This window comes from Aristolochia californica, unplaced genomic scaffold (genome assembly GCF_029961685.1).
Source record: "Aristolochia californica isolate CCGP_79_NKW_82.1479 unplaced genomic scaffold, dmAriCali1.0.hap1 SCAF_1, whole genome shotgun sequence".
In the NCBI taxonomy this organism is placed as follows: Eukaryota; Viridiplantae; Streptophyta; class Magnoliopsida; order Piperales; family Aristolochiaceae; genus Aristolochia; species Aristolochia californica.
The window spans coordinates 60228336-60247658 of NW_027181770.1; the positions used below are offsets into that span (position 1 = coordinate 60228336).

General features: G+C 35.4%; 1 protein-coding gene and 1 long non-coding RNA gene across 4 annotated transcripts; one reads left to right on the forward strand and one right to left on the reverse strand.

Annotated features, from left to right (window-relative positions):
• Positions 1-6615: 6615 nt before the first annotated feature.
• Positions 6616-12741, reverse strand: LOC137959029 (SAGA-associated factor 29 homolog A). Of its 3 annotated transcripts, none has more exons than XM_068807038.1 (9): positions 12513-12741; positions 12039-12165; positions 11085-11161; positions 10235-10347; positions 9767-9852; positions 9522-9572; positions 8277-8430; positions 7360-7373; positions 6616-6947 (listed from the first exon to the last, which is right to left on the reverse strand). In XM_068807038.1, exons 1-9 carry the CDS (start codon positions 12631-12633, stop codon positions 6845-6847), a joined length of 846 nt encoding a protein of 281 aa, XP_068663139.1. In that variant the 5' UTR covers positions 12634-12741; the 3' UTR covers positions 6616-6844. The 3 variants fall into 3 exon arrangements, with proteins under 3 accessions (XP_068663139.1, XP_068662791.1, XP_068663922.1); XM_068806690.1 differs by having other exon boundaries at positions 10235-10350; XM_068807821.1 differs by having other exon boundaries at positions 6617-6947; positions 10235-10350; positions 12039-12132; positions 12513-12738.
• A 234-nt stretch (positions 12742-12975) lies between these two features.
• On the forward strand, positions 12976-18777 carry LOC137960957 (uncharacterized). The gene is made up of 6 exons (XR_011114752.1): positions 12976-13074; positions 13808-13904; positions 14695-15713; positions 15833-15890; positions 16167-16214; positions 18355-18777. It is a non-coding gene; the product is annotated as an uncharacterized lncRNA (long non-coding RNA).
• Positions 18778-19323: the final 546 nt, after the last annotated feature.

Consider the following 19323-nt stretch of genomic DNA (forward strand, 5'->3'; position numbering starts at 1 on the left):
TCTACACATGACTAAAAAACTAAAAGGGATAAGACATTACCCAACTGATATTCTTGATTAGCAATCTCTGATGATGCTAGGGCGATCTCTCAATGTGAGTGCTATGATTCTATTTATGAAAAAAATGGAAATGAATAAGTACAACACTAACCTATGTGGGACCAAACTCGTAATCAAACGAAGTAAACATATGTGCAAAAAATTAAACTCTTGCACAACTCTTGCACGTGCATGCCTTGAGAATTGACATATTTGAAAGCACTACATTAAACCAATAAGTCATCTTCCTATTTTTACATGGAAAATATCCAAGCATCTCACCACAAGATCAATTATCCTTTTTTTGTTTGCTACAATTCTTTAAAATATAAGGATTAAAACTACAAGAAACAAGATGGGTAGTTCATAAATTTTTACTTTAAGGTTGTGTTTGGAACACATAAAGTGGAGAGAAAAGGAAAAAGAAAAAAGAAAAAAAAATTATTTTCTCTTGTTTGGATGCCTATGGGAAATGAGAGAGAAAATGGAAGAGAAATATAGTTTCTCTTGTATGGATACACAAAGAAAATGAAAAAGAAAAAAAATAAAAAATAATACTATTTTAAAGTTTGGTAGTTAAAATTTTCCCTCAAGTTTCTTTTTCTTTTCTTTTCTCCCAAAATTTCATCATTTTGTGAGAGAAAATTTAATAACTAAGAGAGAAAATTATTTTCTTTTCTCTCAATAATTTTCTGCTACCAAACAACAGAAAATAACTTTCTCCCCCTTTTGCTTTCTTTTATTTTATTTTATTTTCTTTTCAGTGGGTTCCAAACAGACCCTATTATCTTTCCAAAAACTCAAATTCAATCTCCAATTTCAATTTCAAAGTTTGAGACCGCTCAGGAGTGGTCCTTGGTGTCTTAGGAGTCAAGAGATCAATTGTTTGGGACAAAAACTACTTCAATAAGCAAGTTTTCAATGTTAAAAAATTGAGTCATTGAGCTTACAAATTGATATTTTATCTTTATGTAAAACTTGATGAAATGTTGAGTAAGAATTGTGAAAAAATTCTTAAAATTTTCTTCTTGAACTTCTACCGATGTAGATAGGTCACTTATAAATTTTGGAGACGTGTTTGGTCGAATTTAGGCTTTCAATATTTTTTCACAACTTTTCTAGAATATGTTGTTCGGACACTTGATCCCCATTTGAACGGTTTTCAATAAATGCCCCTTTGCTTGGACATAGATAGAAGGTTTGTCATAGTACCTTTTCTCTCTTAGGCGTTTAGCTTATTTTACTTGACTATTTGGACGCTTTATTGAATGAATCCTAATCACAATATTTTTCTTTCTAGGTCATTCAATTGATGTCAATTTGGTCAAATGGTCTTTGTGGTAGTGTTTGTTTCCTTATTTTTTCTCCTAGCTTTCATTGGACGGGCCATTTAGATATTTATGTGAGTGGACTCTAATGGAGCGATTTTTCTCTCTTCATGATTCATTCAGATTATTTATGCACTACTTGCTACATTGAGCGTCCTCCTAGGTCATTCGAACATGGGCCTAGATCATCTCTTCTTGATAACTTTTTCTTTCTTGTCCAATCAAACAATAGTTGATGCATCATTCAGACAACGTACTTTTTGGTTTTAGCTGTTTGTTGCCTTTATCGTTCAAATGCTTCTTGGTCGATCTGACGGTTGTACTGCAACAACATGATTTGGAGTTTTTAAAGTTACTCGATTCAAAAAAGACCTCTCTCTCTTTCTTTTTGTATGTGGATTAGTCTTCTGTAGATAACCACTTCAAATCATCCTGATTCAATTAAACCTCTCCCTCTTTCTTTCTATCAATGGATTAGGTTCCACGACCAACTATGTAAAATTTCTTTATGCCTTCTTTTTTAGAGCAATTTATTTTATTTTTGTATAGATTTTTTGAAGACCAAGTAAAAATAGCAAACTATGTTCTCTCCCATCAAAAGGAGTTCAACTGGACCACTTACCCCATGTGATTGGTGTATAAAACCCTTCTGTTGTTCAAGTTCCCAACGGAGAAACAACCAACAATCCACTCAATTTGTACTAAAAGACTATCAAAGTATTCTTTGGTAAATATAAAATATGATTTTGGTGATAAATTGAGATAGAGGTTGTATAGACAAACTAAGATGCTTGAGAAAATGATAAAGATTGAGAAGAATATACTATAGCCTTGTAACTTCATTGGTCATGGCCTAAAGCTTCTCTGAACCTCTTGATAATTACTATCTATTGGTCTTTAGAACTTCAAATTTCTTCAAAACCTATAGAAAAGAAAAGAAAAAAATAAAAAATTACTATATAAAAGAAAAGAAAAAAAATTGTTTGGCAACAGAGAATTATTGAGAGAAAATAAAATAAGAGAGAAAGAAGTTAAAAAAATAGAATTTGAGGAGAAAAAAAAAGAAATAAAAACTAGAGAATTTTAATCATGAAAATTTTAAAATATTAATATTTTTTTCTTTGCATTTTCCATGTGTATTCAAATAAGAGAAACTATATTTCTCTTCCATTTTCTTTCTCTTGAAATTTCTCTTGAAATTTAGCACCTTCTACTGGAAGGGGTTCATTTGAGGCCTTGTCCACCATGCAAAATTACATGCGTTGCAGTGTAGCTAATCAAGAACAAAAAATATTTTTGTGATATATTTGGTCTATGAGGGATCATCAAATCAAATGGGATAAAAATAAAACTCAAGAAGCATGTGTTATGATCTTGGGATTAAGTACTTGGTTTTCTGTTACCTACCAAACCGATATTTTGGGTAGTATTGGCTAGGTGCTTAACATTTGGTATCAGAGTTATACCATAGTAGCGAGTTTGAATCCCAGAGGAGGCAACCTAGAGACCTGTGTAGCGCAAAAAGGTAGTCCGGGTTGCTAGAGTGGGCCGCCGTGGACGTCGACTTATAACAGTGGGAGTATTGTTATGATCTTAGGGTTAAGTACTTGGTTTTCAGCTACCTACCAGGCCGGTCTTTTGGATAGTATTGGCTAGGTGCTTAACATTCTTGCACATGCATTGCTTGAGCAATACCATATTTGGAAGCACTACGTTAAACCGGTAAGTTATTTTCCTATTATTACATGGTAAATATCCAAGAAATCTCACCACAAGATCAATTATCCTTCTTTTGTCTGTCAAATTTCTTTAAAAATATAAGGATTAAAACTACAAGAAACAAGATGGGTAGTTTAGAAACTTTTACTTTAAGCTTGTGTTTGGAAAACAGAAAGTGCAGAAAAAGAAGAGGAAGAGAAAAGAAAGATAACAAAAAAGAAAAAAAAGTTTATTTTCTCTTGTTTGGATACATATGGAAATTGAGAGAGAAAATGGAAGAGAAATATAGTTTATCTTGTTTGGGTATACGAGGAAAATGAAAAAAAAAAATTAAAATTTTGATTGTTAAAATTTTCTCTCAAGTTAGTACTTTTTTTTTCTCCCAAAATTTTATTATTTTGTGAGAGAAAATTTATTAACTGAGAGAGAGAGAGTAATTTTTTCTCTTATTTTCTTTTCTCTCAATGATTCTTTGCTGCTAACAACAGAAAATAACTTTCTCTGCCTCTTATTTTATTTTCTTTTGTGTTGTTATCTTTTTAGTGGGTTCCAAACATACCCTAAACGTTTCAAAGCAATGGCCTGAAAACACTTAGCTCTTTGAAGGGATTATCTTTCCAAAAACTCAAATTCATTCTCCAATTTCAATTTCAAAGTTTGAGAGCGCTTAGGAGTAGTCTTTTGTATCGTAGGAGTCAAGAGATCAATTGTTTGGGACAAAAACTACTTAAACAAACAAGTTTTCAACATTAAAAAATTGAGTCATTGAGCTTAGAAATGGACATTTTATCTTTATGTAATACTTGATGAAATCTCGAGTAAAACCTTTGAGAAAAAAACTTCAAATTGTCTTCTTGAACTTCTAATCAGACAGATAGGTCACTTATAAAGTTTGGAGACATGTCTTAGTTGAATGTAGGCTTTCAATCTCTTTCCCCAACTTTTCTAGAACATGTTGTTCAGACACTTGATGTCCATTTGAACGGTTTTCTATAAATGCCCCTTTGTTTGGACATAGACAAAAGGTTTGTCATAATACCTTTTCTCTCTCTTGGGCATCTGGGTTCTTTTGCCTCACTATTTGGACGCTTTGTTGAATGAATCTTAATCATAGTTTTTTTTTGTCTAGGTTATTTAGTTGATGTTTGTTTGGCCAACTGGTCTTTTTGGTAGTGTTTGTTTTCTTATTTTTTCTCCGGCCATTTAGATATTTATGTGAATGGATTCTAACGGAGAGATTTCTCTCTCTTCGTGATTCATTCGGATTACTTATGCACTGCTTGCTGCATTGAGCGTCTTGCTAGGTCATTCGAACATGGGCCTAAATCATCTCTTCTCAATAACTTTCTATTTGTTGTCCAATCAAACGGTAGTTGATGCATCATTCATACGATGTACTTTTTGGTATTAGCTACTTGCCACCTTTATCAATGGGTCGTTCAAACGCTTCATGGTCGATCTAACGGTTGTACTACCACAACGAGATTTGGAGCTTTTTAAGTTATCTAACCGTAATTAATATATAAAATAAGTAGTTTTAAGTGTTTGTTATTATCAAGATTTACTTAATGGGGATCTTGAAACCAACAAATATGAGCTAAAGACTTAAAGAATTATAATACTACCACATTGTGGTTAGTGGAACCAGTTAGCATAACCTCAAGGTTGTCATTTCCGTCTCTTTATAATGTTGTGTGAGAAAAACCGCGAATATGGTGGCTTCCTTGATTCTTTGGATTCCTCATTTCCGTCGTATCCTTAACAATAATTAGTAGCACATAAATAATTTTAGTAAAATAGCGAAGCATTATCTGTAACTATTATAATCAAAACCTCTTGATCATCTTTACCTGGCAAGTACTCCTTTACATTTATGATCTAAATCATATTCTATCACGAAAGGACCTCTTACACCTAAGATATTCAATATTTTCCCCTTTTAGAGATTGACTGTCATTTAAACAAGGGTGGGCATGAATTAGGTGCTACACACTACCCCTTATATATATCTCACTAAAACTTAAGCATGAGCATTGTAGTGAGATATTCTTCTTCTTCTTATGCAATTTTTTTTCTTCTTACTTTTTCATCTTTGTTATTGTTTTTAAGATATCTCTCAATGGCAAGAGTACCTGAAATGTCATCAGACTCTGAGAGGACCATCACCGATGAATTTATAGCGTTGCTACAGGGAGGCGAAGAGGAGGAAGTCAACCAACCAATAGTTTGGCAACACTTACTGGGTACTACAACTCTCGTCTCAAACCAACTTGAAGCAACTCTACCATCAAGCTTCGACTCTGAGAGAACAATTTCATATCATCATATTACTATTTCAAACGATGGAGCAGAGGAAGTTGACCAAATTCCATATCAACTTCATGTTAAAGATGCTACAACTCCAGGGAAGGCAATTAGGCATGAAGGAGATGCATCTGTAGGATGTAAAACACAAGGCAAAAACCAAAAAAAAAGTGCAAATAGAGGGAGACTAAACAAGGTAAGTGTTTGATTTAAATATGACAATTTATTATATGTCAAAATATATTTATGCATGATGGGATGCAATTTAATTGGTCTATTGAGTAAAATCTATTCACCTGAATGGGTGAACATGAATACATTCCACTCAATAGACAAATCAAAACTTCTAGTTTTTGAGGTTCTTATTTTTTTTGTTTTAGAAAATTCAAATCATATTTTTTTTTCTAGTTAATAAGCTATTTTATTTAATATAAGTTCTTGTTGCAGTAACCAATTTTTGCATTGTTGCAGTATTCCTACAGCCCTTGGCATGGTAATCATTTAGGAACGGGAAAAGGAGTGTTGAAGTATCTTGGTCAAATAGTACAACCAACAAATACTAGCAAGAATCATCAAAGTTCTCACCTTGGCATAGCATTGAAGAAGGGTAAACGGGGAACCCGTATGGCTCGATCCTATTACAAGAAAGGACAAGATCAAGCATTCACCCAACAAGCACAAGGTGAAGAAGGAGAGAGAACCTCTTGGGGTGATGAGGTCCGGTCAAGTGCCCTTGAACCTTCTCTAAACCCACCTGACTACCCTCCCAAGTCTTATGGGAAGAAGAGGGTGCCTTGAAAATTGAAAAGTCGCTCTAAGTTAAATGTAGCCAATTAGAGTCTAGTCGTTAAGCATTTGTTTACTCAATTAAATTGCTTTGATAGTTATTAAAGGCATTAATTTGTATCAAAGAATTCTGCGACCTTTCAGAAAGTCAGATAGGAAGTAATTGGAGGCTTCTCTCTAGCATGTCCAGTTCCTCTAGGTCTCCTGATATGAGTTGGAATGCTGTGGGAGTTGGGAAAATCAAACTCAACTTTGACTTTGATGGGAGCGCCAAAGGGAAACCAGGGCAACCAGGTTTCGGTGTTGTCTTCAGGAACTACAAGGCAGACATTCCACTTACTTATTTGGGACCAGAGGGGAGGATTTCTGATTCAACAGTGTTAAATTTCTCTATGTTTCTCAGGTAACTTAGCCACACAACATAATTTATATTGGGGCGCAGAGGAAATGTTAAAATGGGGATGGTATGCATAAGAGACACTAATATGTATGGCTATAACAATAGTCATAGAAGTCCACCATGTTCATACAGAATTACAACTCTATGAGCCAAAGGTTACCAAAGAGCAGAAATATTTACAACAACATATTTTACCAGTTGATCAAGGTACGCAAAGATTGGACACTTGATCAAATGAAAGTAGATTATGCTTTACTGCAGCACAATTTTATTGGCGATGTCCGTCAGGAAGTGGAACTACCTTGTGGAATGGCACAGTCCATTGGGGTAAAGACCCATCTTCCTCATCATCATCAAACTCTAGTAAGTAACTGATAGGCCAAGCAGACACAAAAACACACAAATCTTATTATTCTTCGTTTGCAAACAATACTGCTACCACTAAACTTGGTTGGGTCATTCAACACTAATGCAAGTGGATGGATGACAACATCAATGCACATTAATCCATGTAGATCTCTCCAACTAGACCCACTTTATAATTGGGTCAGGCTACTTGTGACATTCCATGTGCCTTCCCATCTATTGTGCCTACATTTAGCTAGGTGGCCACGACATTAGGCATCTTCAAGCTCAACTTATGAATGTCTTGATTAAGAAATAATTAAGTATGTTCTATTTAGTTATATCATGCAGTGTAAAATGTCTACAGAACTTTCCTCTAATTCAGTCATAAATAGTTCTCTGAGTAGAATGCTCATAGTAACAAGAGAAATAACTTACTCATCAGTCTTCCTCTGTGAATTTGTAGAAACGATTTACAACCAGAAGTCCCCCACATACGAAATGCAATCAAAGTCAGTAATAAAAAAAAATACACTTGAAAGGCAAAAGTGACAATAAGTAAGAAAGGCATACATGTACAACTACAGGTACCAATACTGTTTCAGGGGTGCCGTTGAATGAACTATGAAGCATTGCAGGGACAGGTAAAAGAAGAAGAAGGACAGGAGCACATAGTTCTCCAATGTATAGTTTCTGAATTAACTAGTAATAGGTGGGATTACGGAGTATTTGAGTTTTGCCCCATGTTGGGCATGTTGGCTGATATAAACAGACATGAATTTTGTATCAGCCAACAATTAGTGGACTTTCATATAGCAATACCAATGCAGACAAGCATTCTCCAACCACTTGTCACAAACTAGTGTATTTTGTACTAGAATCAATCCGCATGGTGCAATGGTTTGTCAATGATATAAAATGCTTGTGAACACGAAAAACATGTAGAAAAGGAGAAAATCCAGCCCAAAGTCCATTGCACCATTTGGCAGTCAACCACAAGCATAAACGCCACTAAAGTAGCAATTTATGCGCTACATGTTCTAGTTGTCAAGCTAAAAAGTGCACTCTATATGCCAGAGCTAACCAATAATACACATTCTCTGACTTGTGCTCATCACTTCCTAAGTTTTCTCTAAATGGTTCCTTCCGCATTGAAAGCAATCCAGTCAAAATCCAAAATCCATTTTCCTTTAGGTAATTTATCATTGGCAAGAGTAAAAAAGTTGATGATCAAGGTAGCAATCATCTGCATATCCCAAAAAACTCAAAATTCAAGTGACTTTAGGATCAAAATTAGCCATGCCACTGGAAGCTCATAACTTTTACTAAGAACATAAATAGATAAAAGTAATTACCTTACGAGGTGGATTGACTACAGTTGCTTTATATAACGCAGTGGTACTGGGATAGACTGCCAAAACATGTCTGCCATGAGGGAAATCTGGTGCACTTGAAGGATCCCCTCTCTTAGGAAAAGGAATAATGCGCGACATTGGCAATTTGTACTTTCTGTAAAATTTAATTACAAAAAGAATCATATCAATTGGAACTTGAGTGTAGGCAAGCTATTTTCAAATTTACCATTTCTAATATCAACTTATGATGGAAGGTTATTATCATAAATCAAATGTACACCCCTGGAGAAGACTTCCATGGATGTCAGCACTTCATTCAAAAAATGGCACATCTGACCGTGTCATAGAACCACTAAATTTCAGCAATTAAAGAATGAGACAGTGAAAGCGAAGACCTAAGGCAGATTGCATGTTAATCAAAATTATGTACGCAGAAAAAAAGAATAGTTTGAAGCTATCATTATACCCAAAGAACAGGACATCATCCACACTAGCAATCTAGGAGCAATTCCTGAACACTTAATTGTCTTTCCCACTACAATGATACATAATTGCTCTTTTGTAAGGCAGAATTGGTTTAGATCAGAAGTCAACCTCATTGTTTTAGACTACATATTCGTACAAAACTAAATAGATATGGCACGCACAAAGACATTAAATTACCTAAAACGCATCATGCTCTACCAAGAGTTATTCTGAATTAATTGATCGATTTATAGGTGATTCTCCAAATAATGTATAACAGCCCGTGCGCTTCTTTATAAAACATCTCACACTGCTTGGCTACATCCTTTTATACTTTATCCATGGTCAAGTGACAGTAAAGGTTTTTCAAATATCAAGAAGATAAAAGGTTCTACTAAAAAACAAACAATAATAATGTCTAAAATTAATGCACACGGGATATTGTTCTGATCTGACTAAAAGGTCCTAAATTTAACTAAGGACTATCCTAATAAGTTTCATGTATAACAAAACACCAGAACTACAATATGTAAGCAAAATCGTTTTTTGGATTTAAGATAATTAATTAATTTAAGGATAACTATTGAAGATATGATTCTTACTATCATGATAGGCACGAAACCTTTAACATTGTCCAAAATATCCTCTACTATGTAAATTGGCATTTTTTTAACACATTAAATTGGAAAATTAACCAACAGAAACAACCAATTGAATGCAATAAGAATAAAGATCATTGATACAACATTGAACCAGCTGCATCATGTAAGAGAAGAATACCTCTGGACACTTTCTTCATCATCACCAGGTTCCTCATCCAGCACTTCAAACCTATGAAAAAGTCAGAAATTACAATTGATCAAATAATTATATCATCCTTCTAAATCATAGAGAAATCCACCACCCCAGCAACACGAGAGTAACTGTTAGCCAGTAGACAGTAAAAGCACAAATTATAGAAAAAAAAGATTATGGTTCCTTATTTCTTTAGAAATTTCGACATCATCTGGATAAAAAGCACTTACTCTTTCGCTTCCTTATCGAAGTGAATTACTTTCACAACAAACCACTCATCTTTTTCGGCATCATCAGGAGTGACCCTAGCTGCTACCTGACACATAATGCAAAAAAGGTACCATTCGCTTCAACTTTCCACAACTCACCAAAGTAAATAAAACAGAGTGAAGCACAAAAATAAAAAAATAAATGTTACTTGAGTAAGAATTGCAATCATTTATAGAATGAAAGGCAATTGGGACATGAAACAAAAAAAACTAGCTGAAGTTCATTATAAAGAAGATTTTTTAAAAGAAGAATAAAATAGGTAATAATTGAGCTTAGTCTGGATTAGGGCACCTCAGGTAACCAGAGCTATTCTTTCCACTGAAGACTAATTTACACTACACTAAGGACACAATTGCCTTCTTTTCTACATCCATCACTGCACAGCAAAGAATTTGAAGAAAATGCCAAGTCTGAATGAATGCCATTACCTGCTCTCCCTTAAGACTAGCAGCATGCTCCAGTTGGTTTCGTATAGAAGCTGCAGGGGAATGCCTTGGAACATCTGAATCACCCTTCATTCGCTTCTTTTTCTGCTCACTAACTTCTGCAAGGTATGACCCTATTACTCACCATAAATACTTGCCAAAAACTACAGTCTTATGGAATCATATATCAATCAGAGAATAAAGTTGGAAGAGAAGAAAAACTTTCTGGTGAGTTCTTACCAGATGAAAGGGGTCTTTGATAATTATGAGTACAAGCATATTGTGATCACAGGATTCTGTTTCTCTTCTTTTTAAACAGTAAGAATTTTTTTCCGAAAAGGAGGAGGCTGCAAATAGATAATTAGTAAGCAGCAGAGTTACTTTTTTCCCCCATTTTTTAGTATTTTGGCTTCTGATAATTTGGCAGTGAAGAATCAGGAAAATCATCATCATTACCTAAGACATTGATTTTGGTAACTCCATAATAATGAGCTATCAGTTACATGACTAAATTTTCCCTCTCTTACAGTCCTGATTAAAAGATAATAATTTGGACTAAATGTTTATTATTCTAGTAGTAAGCTTTCCCCTTTGCCATCCATTGAACATCTAAGATGGCCAATCACAAGGTCTATAGACAATCAAACATTGTCTAGTTTCTTTGTTGTCCGTTAGTTTTGTTCTCTGTTTTTTCTTGGTCAAACCGTATCTTAGAAAAGCTGTGGATCACACCACTGCATCCCTTCTCTGCTCAGTCATGGAGGGCAAATTTTAAGTGGAATAAAAGGACAAAATTAACAGACCTTACAAAAATATAAATATAAGAGATCCCTAAGTTTTGCCTTGCACCTACCCATCTTTTTCCGTTGTGCTGCTGAAAGACCAGATTGCAATAGAGTATCCAATTGACCCATCAAAGCATTTGAGACACTGCCACAGAATATATATGAGAAACATGTGAATATGAAAGAAGATGTTGCAATCGAATCCTAGCATTGATAATAAACCATGCATATCAATCCATTTAATAAAAAACTAGCATATTGTGACACAATCCATTGTTTGGGATACATTTAGATTATGAACACAATCATAAAGTTCACATATATGCAGAGGACCTAGAAATGTGTCAGTGTGTAGCCATTACTTTTTCTCTTTTTTTTCCTCTTGGGATACGAATTGCATTTGCGTTGGACCTGCTCCTCAGCAGCTCAACGAGAAAGTTCCCGCTCACTAAATTTGACATATCCTCATCTTACAAGATCTCTTGCCTCTTTGACAGAGGTGACAAACCCTAAGGCAACTCTTCCACCAATACATGCATCATGACATAAAATGACTCTATATGGTACAGGAAACTCAACTTCATTGGAAGGAAGGGCTTGGGTTTCAAGCCTCACCAATGTCAAGGGTGTAGTTTGAGGGAATTTAAAAAAAAAAAAAAAGGACGACAAAAACAACCAAAAAGAAAAGGGAATACTGAAAATGATTTTTCAAGAGAAATGTCTCACTTCTCAAAAAAATACAAAAAAAAAAAAAATTTGCTTACTATAACAATGCAATTGCAAGATATATCCACAAACCAATAAAAAAAAACACTTCACTCACTCTTTTCAATTATTATTCACTTGTTAAACTTCAGAAGCAAAACCTGCGGTCACTAAGAAGGCTACTTAGTTGCTATAAGCAGTCGAGAAAGCATGCAGCTTTTTCTGTTAATGTAGGAACTGTTACAACATATTCCACCTATGAACCATTCTGTACGTATCTTAACAATCATTTTCAGGGAAGATAAGGAACAACGTACTTGAATTCAGTCTCAGAAAGCTCTTTTGCCTGAACATACAACGCTCGGAGGCGCAACAATACACTGTCGCCGGACTTTTCAACCACCTCGGGAGCTGGCTCAACACGAAACAGCTTAAATTCGCTAACTACGATGCCATGTAAAAATAAATAAATATCGAAGAAAAAATATTCTTCACATAATAACAGAACCAACTCAATGAGCTCCCAAAACAATCAATTGAACTCTTCGGGTATCGATCAAAACACTCCCACAATGCAAAGAGGGATGAATTTCAACAACCAGACAAGTAAAAACTATCCCATCGAGTCCAACAAGCGAATTTATTCAAACATTTTAATAATACCAGGCCACCAGCAAAAAAAGAAGAAGCAAAAGTTAAGATTAGGGTAAAAACTGAGACTTACACAAATTGGTTAGTGACAATTTAAAAAACAGAGAAGCTAAAAGGGAAAAATATGGAAAAAAGAGTACTGGATTGGATCTTTTTGTGGATCTTATTAATTTCAGTGAAAACACCCTCCTGCTCCTTCCGTAGACGGTCGAGCTCCTTGGAATTCTCCAGCATGGTGCCCATGTCCATCACTCCCGACATCTCCCTCTCCTCACTCTCGCCTTCTTCGGGAATCTCTCTCTCCCTACCCTAAAAAGTAAAAGATAGAAGGAAGAGGAGAGAAAGGTCAGGTCAGGTCAGCTGCCCGCAGATTAACGATTACCGTTTTTATCCGTTTCAACTTTCAGATGTGGGCCGACCGACGGCGACGGCGACGCTAATGAAGAATCAGGTGGTGCAACAGGTGTGACTGACCTCGGCCCATACAATGAGGTGCTCTGTCTTGACACGTGTCCCTTCTTGACTTTTTATAATTTTTCAATTACGCTTGAATTGAGAGCGAAATGATAACTTTCTAAAAACTTTTTTACCTCCAAGCCTGGAACTTGAAACGGGAGAGCAACTTTCGCTCTCCCTCTTTCTCTCTCTCGGTAATCTTCGTCTGCTGCATTGAAGTCCTCGCATTTGCGGCCTTACCTGCAGGTAATCTGTCTTTCTGAGAGAACCTTTAGTCATCACAATGGTTCATCTTTATTGCTTAGGTTTAGTAGAGATGCGGTGGCTTCTAGTTATTTGTTTCTCTTATACCGTTCTTTGACATAAAGTAAACGCAGCTTGAAGTAGACAACATATTGTCTTTGCTTTGAATCGGAATATTTTTGTTTGAAATAAACACATGCAATTTGTTTGCGCGAAACGAAATAGTGCATATAGCAGGGATAAAGCGATTCATTTCTGCAGATGGATCTACTAGTGGTCTATTTTGCGTAAATGGAAAAAAAAACCCTTTCCGAGTTTAATCTAGGCTTCCCAGTTTTCTACTTCCAATCAAATGTACCTTTTATAAATAATAGTTCCCAAATGTCATTCAGTTCACCTTTTTTATCCATTCCCTACGTAAAGGTATTCTCTTACCATGAAATGGCGATTTTACTTCTTCATCATGTCTTTCCTGTTTTATTTTTTTTTAAAAAGGGAGCGCTTTATGTCCACCGAGTTAGCTTTCTGTTGTAGTTTTCAATCTGTGTTCATGATAAATATATAAACTTTACCATCAAATGACAATTTTTTTCTGGTTACTGTTTGTGGTCTCAGAAAAATGGTAGACCTTTTAACTTCGGAAATGCACCATACAACTTGTTCTTCTGGATTCCTTTCAATAAGCTGTTGAAAATTAACATTTTTTTTTTTCATTTGTATCTAATCTTTCTTGTAGACTCATAAAAAGATGAATGGTGACCTTTGGATGAAGATTTCATGTTATCATGATAATGAATTGCATGGAATGGGTGGATTTGGATAATTTAAATTAGGTAAGATCCCATGTTCACTGTCTTTTCCATTGTTTAGTTATAATGGTTGCATACATACATTGTTCTTATAATTGTTGATCTGTATATCAGTAATATAATAGTCTTTATTTATGGTCAGGTTTTTATTTCACTTGTGTAAGGTTAATTTTATCTGATTACTTCAGTAGTGTTCAGAGAGCCGTTTCAAGAAAGAAAAGTTTAGAGTGGGTTTTTCAAGTGAGGGGCATTTCAGTCATTTTATGTTAAACTTATTTAGAGAAGTAACCAAAAGAGATGGGCTTTACCAGAGCCTCTAATCTCACTTAACGCAGAACTGTTGGTGCTATCTTCTTCTTTATATGAATACTCTCTCTCTCTCTCTCTCTCTCTCTCTCTCTCTCTGTACACACACACGCCCCAAGAACCTAGTACCCACTAGCATAGACATTCAATTTAAAAACCACAGTATAGCCAATGACCCAGTAACGTGAACAAAAATTCTAGAATAAAATGAAACTCTGTTTGTTTCCAGAGAATCAAAGAAAAGAAAACAGAAAAAGGAAATTTTTAGGTGAAATTTTTTACATAACTTTTCTTTTGTTGTCTCTTACTTTATTTCACAGAAAACAATGGTTTATAATTAAAAGGCTGATTCACTGGATTCCTAGGTACTGATTAGGTTTGTTCATTGGTTGTGAATTTATGACATCAATGACTATTGCAAGTTTTTTGCTTTTATTATTACTCCACCCTCAGAAATCCTTATCTTTCATGCTTCCTTGGTATATCTTTGTGGACTTGAATATGACAGAAATGTAGGCACAAAGCAGCAGCGAGAGAATGGCAAAGAAGATGTGGACTCATCACTGGGAGAAAAATTTATGGCTCAGTAAAGATTTAAAGTATACACAAAATCTCTACATGAAATTTGTTGCTATTGTACTAAATCCTCTACATGCAAATTGAAAAGCACCAGATGCTGGCACGTCCTGTGGGAACACTTGCAGATGCAAGCCAATGAAATATGCTAACAAGTAAGCAAATCATCTTAAAGTAAAAGGAGCACTTTATTGAAATTCGTTGTTATTGTACCAATACCTCTACAGGCAAATCAAGATGCATGTGCAGGTTGGCAAATCAAGTGGGGACATTTGTGGAACAGGGTGGCAGGTCTTTTTAAAGTGGTAGGAGAAGAGTTGTCACAGGTTGAGACAACTGTATGTTAGAAGTCTATCAAAGTAATAGAGGCCAGTGGTCTGAAGAGTAAGCCATTATAAGGGGGGCATATTGTGCTGGTTCCTTTGAAGGGTTAAAGATTTTTAATGTGAAAAATCCATATAAAGGGTTCACCTTGCGCAGCTTATTTGATGACCTTTTAAGTAGGTTTTCATTTATTTACAAAAAGTGCTATTATGTATGAATTCAAAATTTGAAAAATTGAAACGGGTAAAAATGCCAATGTTCGAAAACCCATTCTCCCTCCTTAGTGGTTCTCCACCTCATCCTCTACCCGCACAAGTATTGTCTCTTGTGCCAAACCCGTCATCCATCACCCTTTAGCTGCCACTCGGAACCCTCATTGACAAGCACACGAGTATGCCAAATTATTGTCCAACAATTTTCTTCTGCACCATAGTTTGCACAAAATAGGTATTCTTTCCCTATTTCTCTTCGTATGCATTCTTCATTTTCCTTTTATTTCAAAATGCATACCAGTGAGACTCTTCATATTTCCTTATATTTCTTTATATTTCTTTACTTTCCACCTTTCATATTCTTTCCGCAAATTGCAGATCTTTCATTCTCAGGTGAATCAAAGTCATTTGTCAGGTAAAAACAAAACCCTTTTCCCCCTTTTATTGCTATAGTTTTATTTTCTGCTGCAAAATTGTGACCTATTGATTCATGAATGTGATTGAAAGTGTTCTCTTCCTGAGTTACTTGTGCAGCTCTACTCCAAATTACTCTTGAAAATGTCTTTGCTGCAAATTGATTGTTTCCAAGCAGGTAACTTTTCTCTGTGCTGTTCTACTTTCCTCTGCTCCTCTCTTTTCTCATTGTCTTTTCCTTCGCTAAGCCGAGGAGTAAGGATAAAATAAAAAAAAGCTTTAGTGGAGGAAGTTCTACAAGAAGGAAAAAAAAATTTGTTAGCTCTAGAAGCAAAAAGAAAAAGGATGCTTTTAGCTCTGCAAAGTCACAATGGTTGGTATTATGTCATTTTCAGTCAATTATATTGGAAATCTCTGTTCTGGGCATTGCTGAGTTCCATCTATTTCATTTCAGGCTCTGGTGCTTTTTGGAAGATTGATACCTCGCTGATGTATTTGTAAGGTAATTTCAGTTGATAACTTATATTTAGACTATGTTAGTTGTCTTTTTTGTACATATGATTATTATACAAAGTTTGATAACATTTATTTTACTTTTTCTTGGACCTCTTGACAAAATGTTTAGCTCCTAGTGTGTTATGTGATGATCATCTATCCTCTAATGTGGTTAGTTATATTTTTCTTTGAATGCTGAAGTTGAATAATGTTAAATGTTATACACAACTAGTTCTGCATGGTAAGTTTGTAATTGGTTCCAAGTTCAGAGGGCTTCTAGGCTAAATTGTTCCAAGGTAGTTCATCTTCTTGTTTTTTCTTTTAATCACTCAATTGTTGACGCATTTATTTTTTACATAAATTTAGTCTTGCCAGCTTAATCTGGTCAAGGAGGACGGGTGCCGCATATATGTCATCAAATTTCTTGACCGCATGGATGCATTCCATAGCTATCAACAATGGCTGCTTTTGTTCTGGCTGTGATTGTCGATAGGCATCGATGTGGACAGGAAGCTTGTATTGAAGCCAGTTTGATGAATGTCTGCTTAGGACACCTTCAACGCACAAGCACATGTGAACCCCTTCGGAGCCTCTACTTCTCTGGTAGCTTTTGCCTATGCCTTGAGAACCTATGGCAAGATTTTCTTGAAGCTCAAATGATAGCTATGCATATTTGGTCAGTCTCCCGAATTCAATAGAAAATCTCCTCCTTATCTATGATATCAAGGTTTGAGTTCAACTAATAGGAATTTGGATGTCTTTGTGCTCTAATTTGAGTCTTTTCGGCTCCTAGATTTGTTGGAAAAGGGCTGTTCTTCTCCAATTGCTTGAATTTTCTGATTTTTTTATATTGCTTGTTTAAGATGATTATTTCTATCTTGTTATTTTTCTTCCTGTATAGTTTCAGATCTTACTCTGGACTTCCATTGAAATTGAGTGATCATCATTTTACTTTTTTCAGATTTACATAAGGATCTTCAGTTCCAAGTTAGAGGGAATTCAATTATTAAAACGTTTCCTACTTGTCCCTTTTGAGCTGTTTGGACTATGACGTGTTAAAATTGCGTAACTCTCATGGGATGGATTAGCATAGTAATAGCTTAGATAAACATCATTTTCTGAAGAAAAGGTTTAATATCATACCAATGAGCTGAAAACCAACTTATTTTCCGATTTCTGTGTTTTTCTTGCAACCTCTTAGTCCTCTCCTTTTTCTACTTGTTTTATTTGAGTATTTCACTCCCTAAGTTGCCCTTGTCTTGGATCAATTCGAATATTATTATATTAAAAAGAAAAATGGCTTATTAAGGTCATTTGGCTTCCAAAAGGATGATGAGCTAGAAGGAAATACTCCTTTGTTGGGTCACTGATCCTTTCATGCATGAAGGCTTTCCCTCCTTTGGCTGCTCCACCTAGTTTTTAGTACACCCTTTCATCTGAACATCAGGAAAACGCACCCAACCATATCCAGGTTGACTGTGAAAACTGCAGGATGGCCTTGAGATGTGAGCACCACACTACTCATCATGTACATAGATTGGACTTTGTCTTTGGAAACGGCTGCTTGTCACTCACCATCTGCTTCTTGTTGTCCGTGAACTTGAGGAAAGCCTTGCCAATGTTGTTTTGGACTATATACCAGTTGCGATAGAATTTGCAAACTTTTTACTGGGAATCTTTGGTCGTGACTTGTCTGATATGAGATTTTCTGTTTTTTTTTCTTTCTTTTGAATGCATTTATTTATTTATATAAAATTGTTTCCTTTTTCAGATAAAATGTTCTGCCCTCAGTATCGAATACCTTCTTAATTTATTTGATTGATTATCAGGACAGATTAGTAAACAAGACACTCTGTGGTTTGATCTTGCTTCTGCCTCTTCTCTGTACAATTTTGAGGTTACTAATCCTATTTTATATTAATTTGGAGAAATGTAAGTGGAGTGACAATGTATGAGTTTCAGCAGTCCTCCGGTTGAGTTTGACGTTCAAGCAATGCAGAAAATCCGGATTCTTTTATTGCTTGAGATTCCTTTAAGAATTTTATTGGAACATATTACTGCCAGAAACGATCACTAGAATTAACCATATTGTCTTGTAATTTTCAAACTAAGACCAGATTCATTACATTGATATCACATTTATGCAGGTGAAAGAGACAAAGAAGCAGGAGGAATTCCACCTCATTGGATCAGCTTCATGGACCTAACTAGCCTTGGATGTGGCCGTCCTCTGGTCATACATGAAAACCATTGTTCGCATGGGACATCAGGTGACTTTTACAGACACTCAAGGCCAATAGTGAAGCACTCTTCAAACTTATAGCGGGAGAGATGTGCAACAGGTAATGAAATCAGCCAATTGTCTCACAATTCCGAACCCAAATTATCTTATCCAGGACTGGCTTCCGAATATTTCCCCCTTTTCTATTGAAATTTCTGCATACACATTCTCTTTAATCTTGAAATAAATCAAAGTGAAGGCGCCTCCGTTCTTGTTTTCTCTACATGTCATTATGGAACTCTCATTGATATTAATCTTAATGCAAGATAACGCTGTTTAGCTGTTTTTACATCACAGTTTTCGGTTTTTTTTATACATATATTTATATAGCTTTCTAGTTGCGAAATTCTGATTCTCCACTGACAAGCGAAAAGGCTCACAGAAATCTGAATCCCTCAAATACATTACTCTTCAGCACCCACTACTTGATCCTATATGATTCCGAACTGTTTTCATCCGTTTCCCATCATTCATTCATCATATTTCAATCTCCATGGCCCAGAATGTGGATGAAAGTCCCCAGACCACTGGAACTTTAACATGTTGACTCAAGAAATGGAAGACCCATTTCAGGTCAGGGCCATGATGAGGTTCAGAGGCCTTCACTTAAAAAATAAAAGAGTTAGGTCTTACAGGTCTAAAAAACATTTTCAATTTGGTGAAACCTTTTATGTTTGATTCAGAAGGGGGGAAAAAAAACAAAAATCTACTGTTGATATCTAATGTTGGTGCACCTGACCATTTCAAGAATTAAACCACTGCATTGTATTAAGGCTAATTGCACAGATTAAAATTTCAGAAAAAGCTAGAGAACATAAAAGGAAGACAAGAAAAA

Bases quoted from the DNA above. Each gene is read 5' to 3' on its own strand.
- LOC137959029 (XM_068806690.1), bottom strand. From the start codon at position 12,633: ATGTCGGGAGTGATGGACATGGGCACCATGCTGGAGAATTCCAAGGAG. The intron at 12,166-12,512 runs GTACTCTTTTTT...ATGGCATCGTAG, and splicing joins CCACAAAAAGATCCAATCCA to TTAGCGAATTTAAGCTGTTT. The intron at 11,162-12,038 runs GTACGTTGTTCC...ATTCTGTGGCAG, and splicing joins CTTTCTGAGACTGAATTCAA to TGTCTCAAATGCTTTGATGG.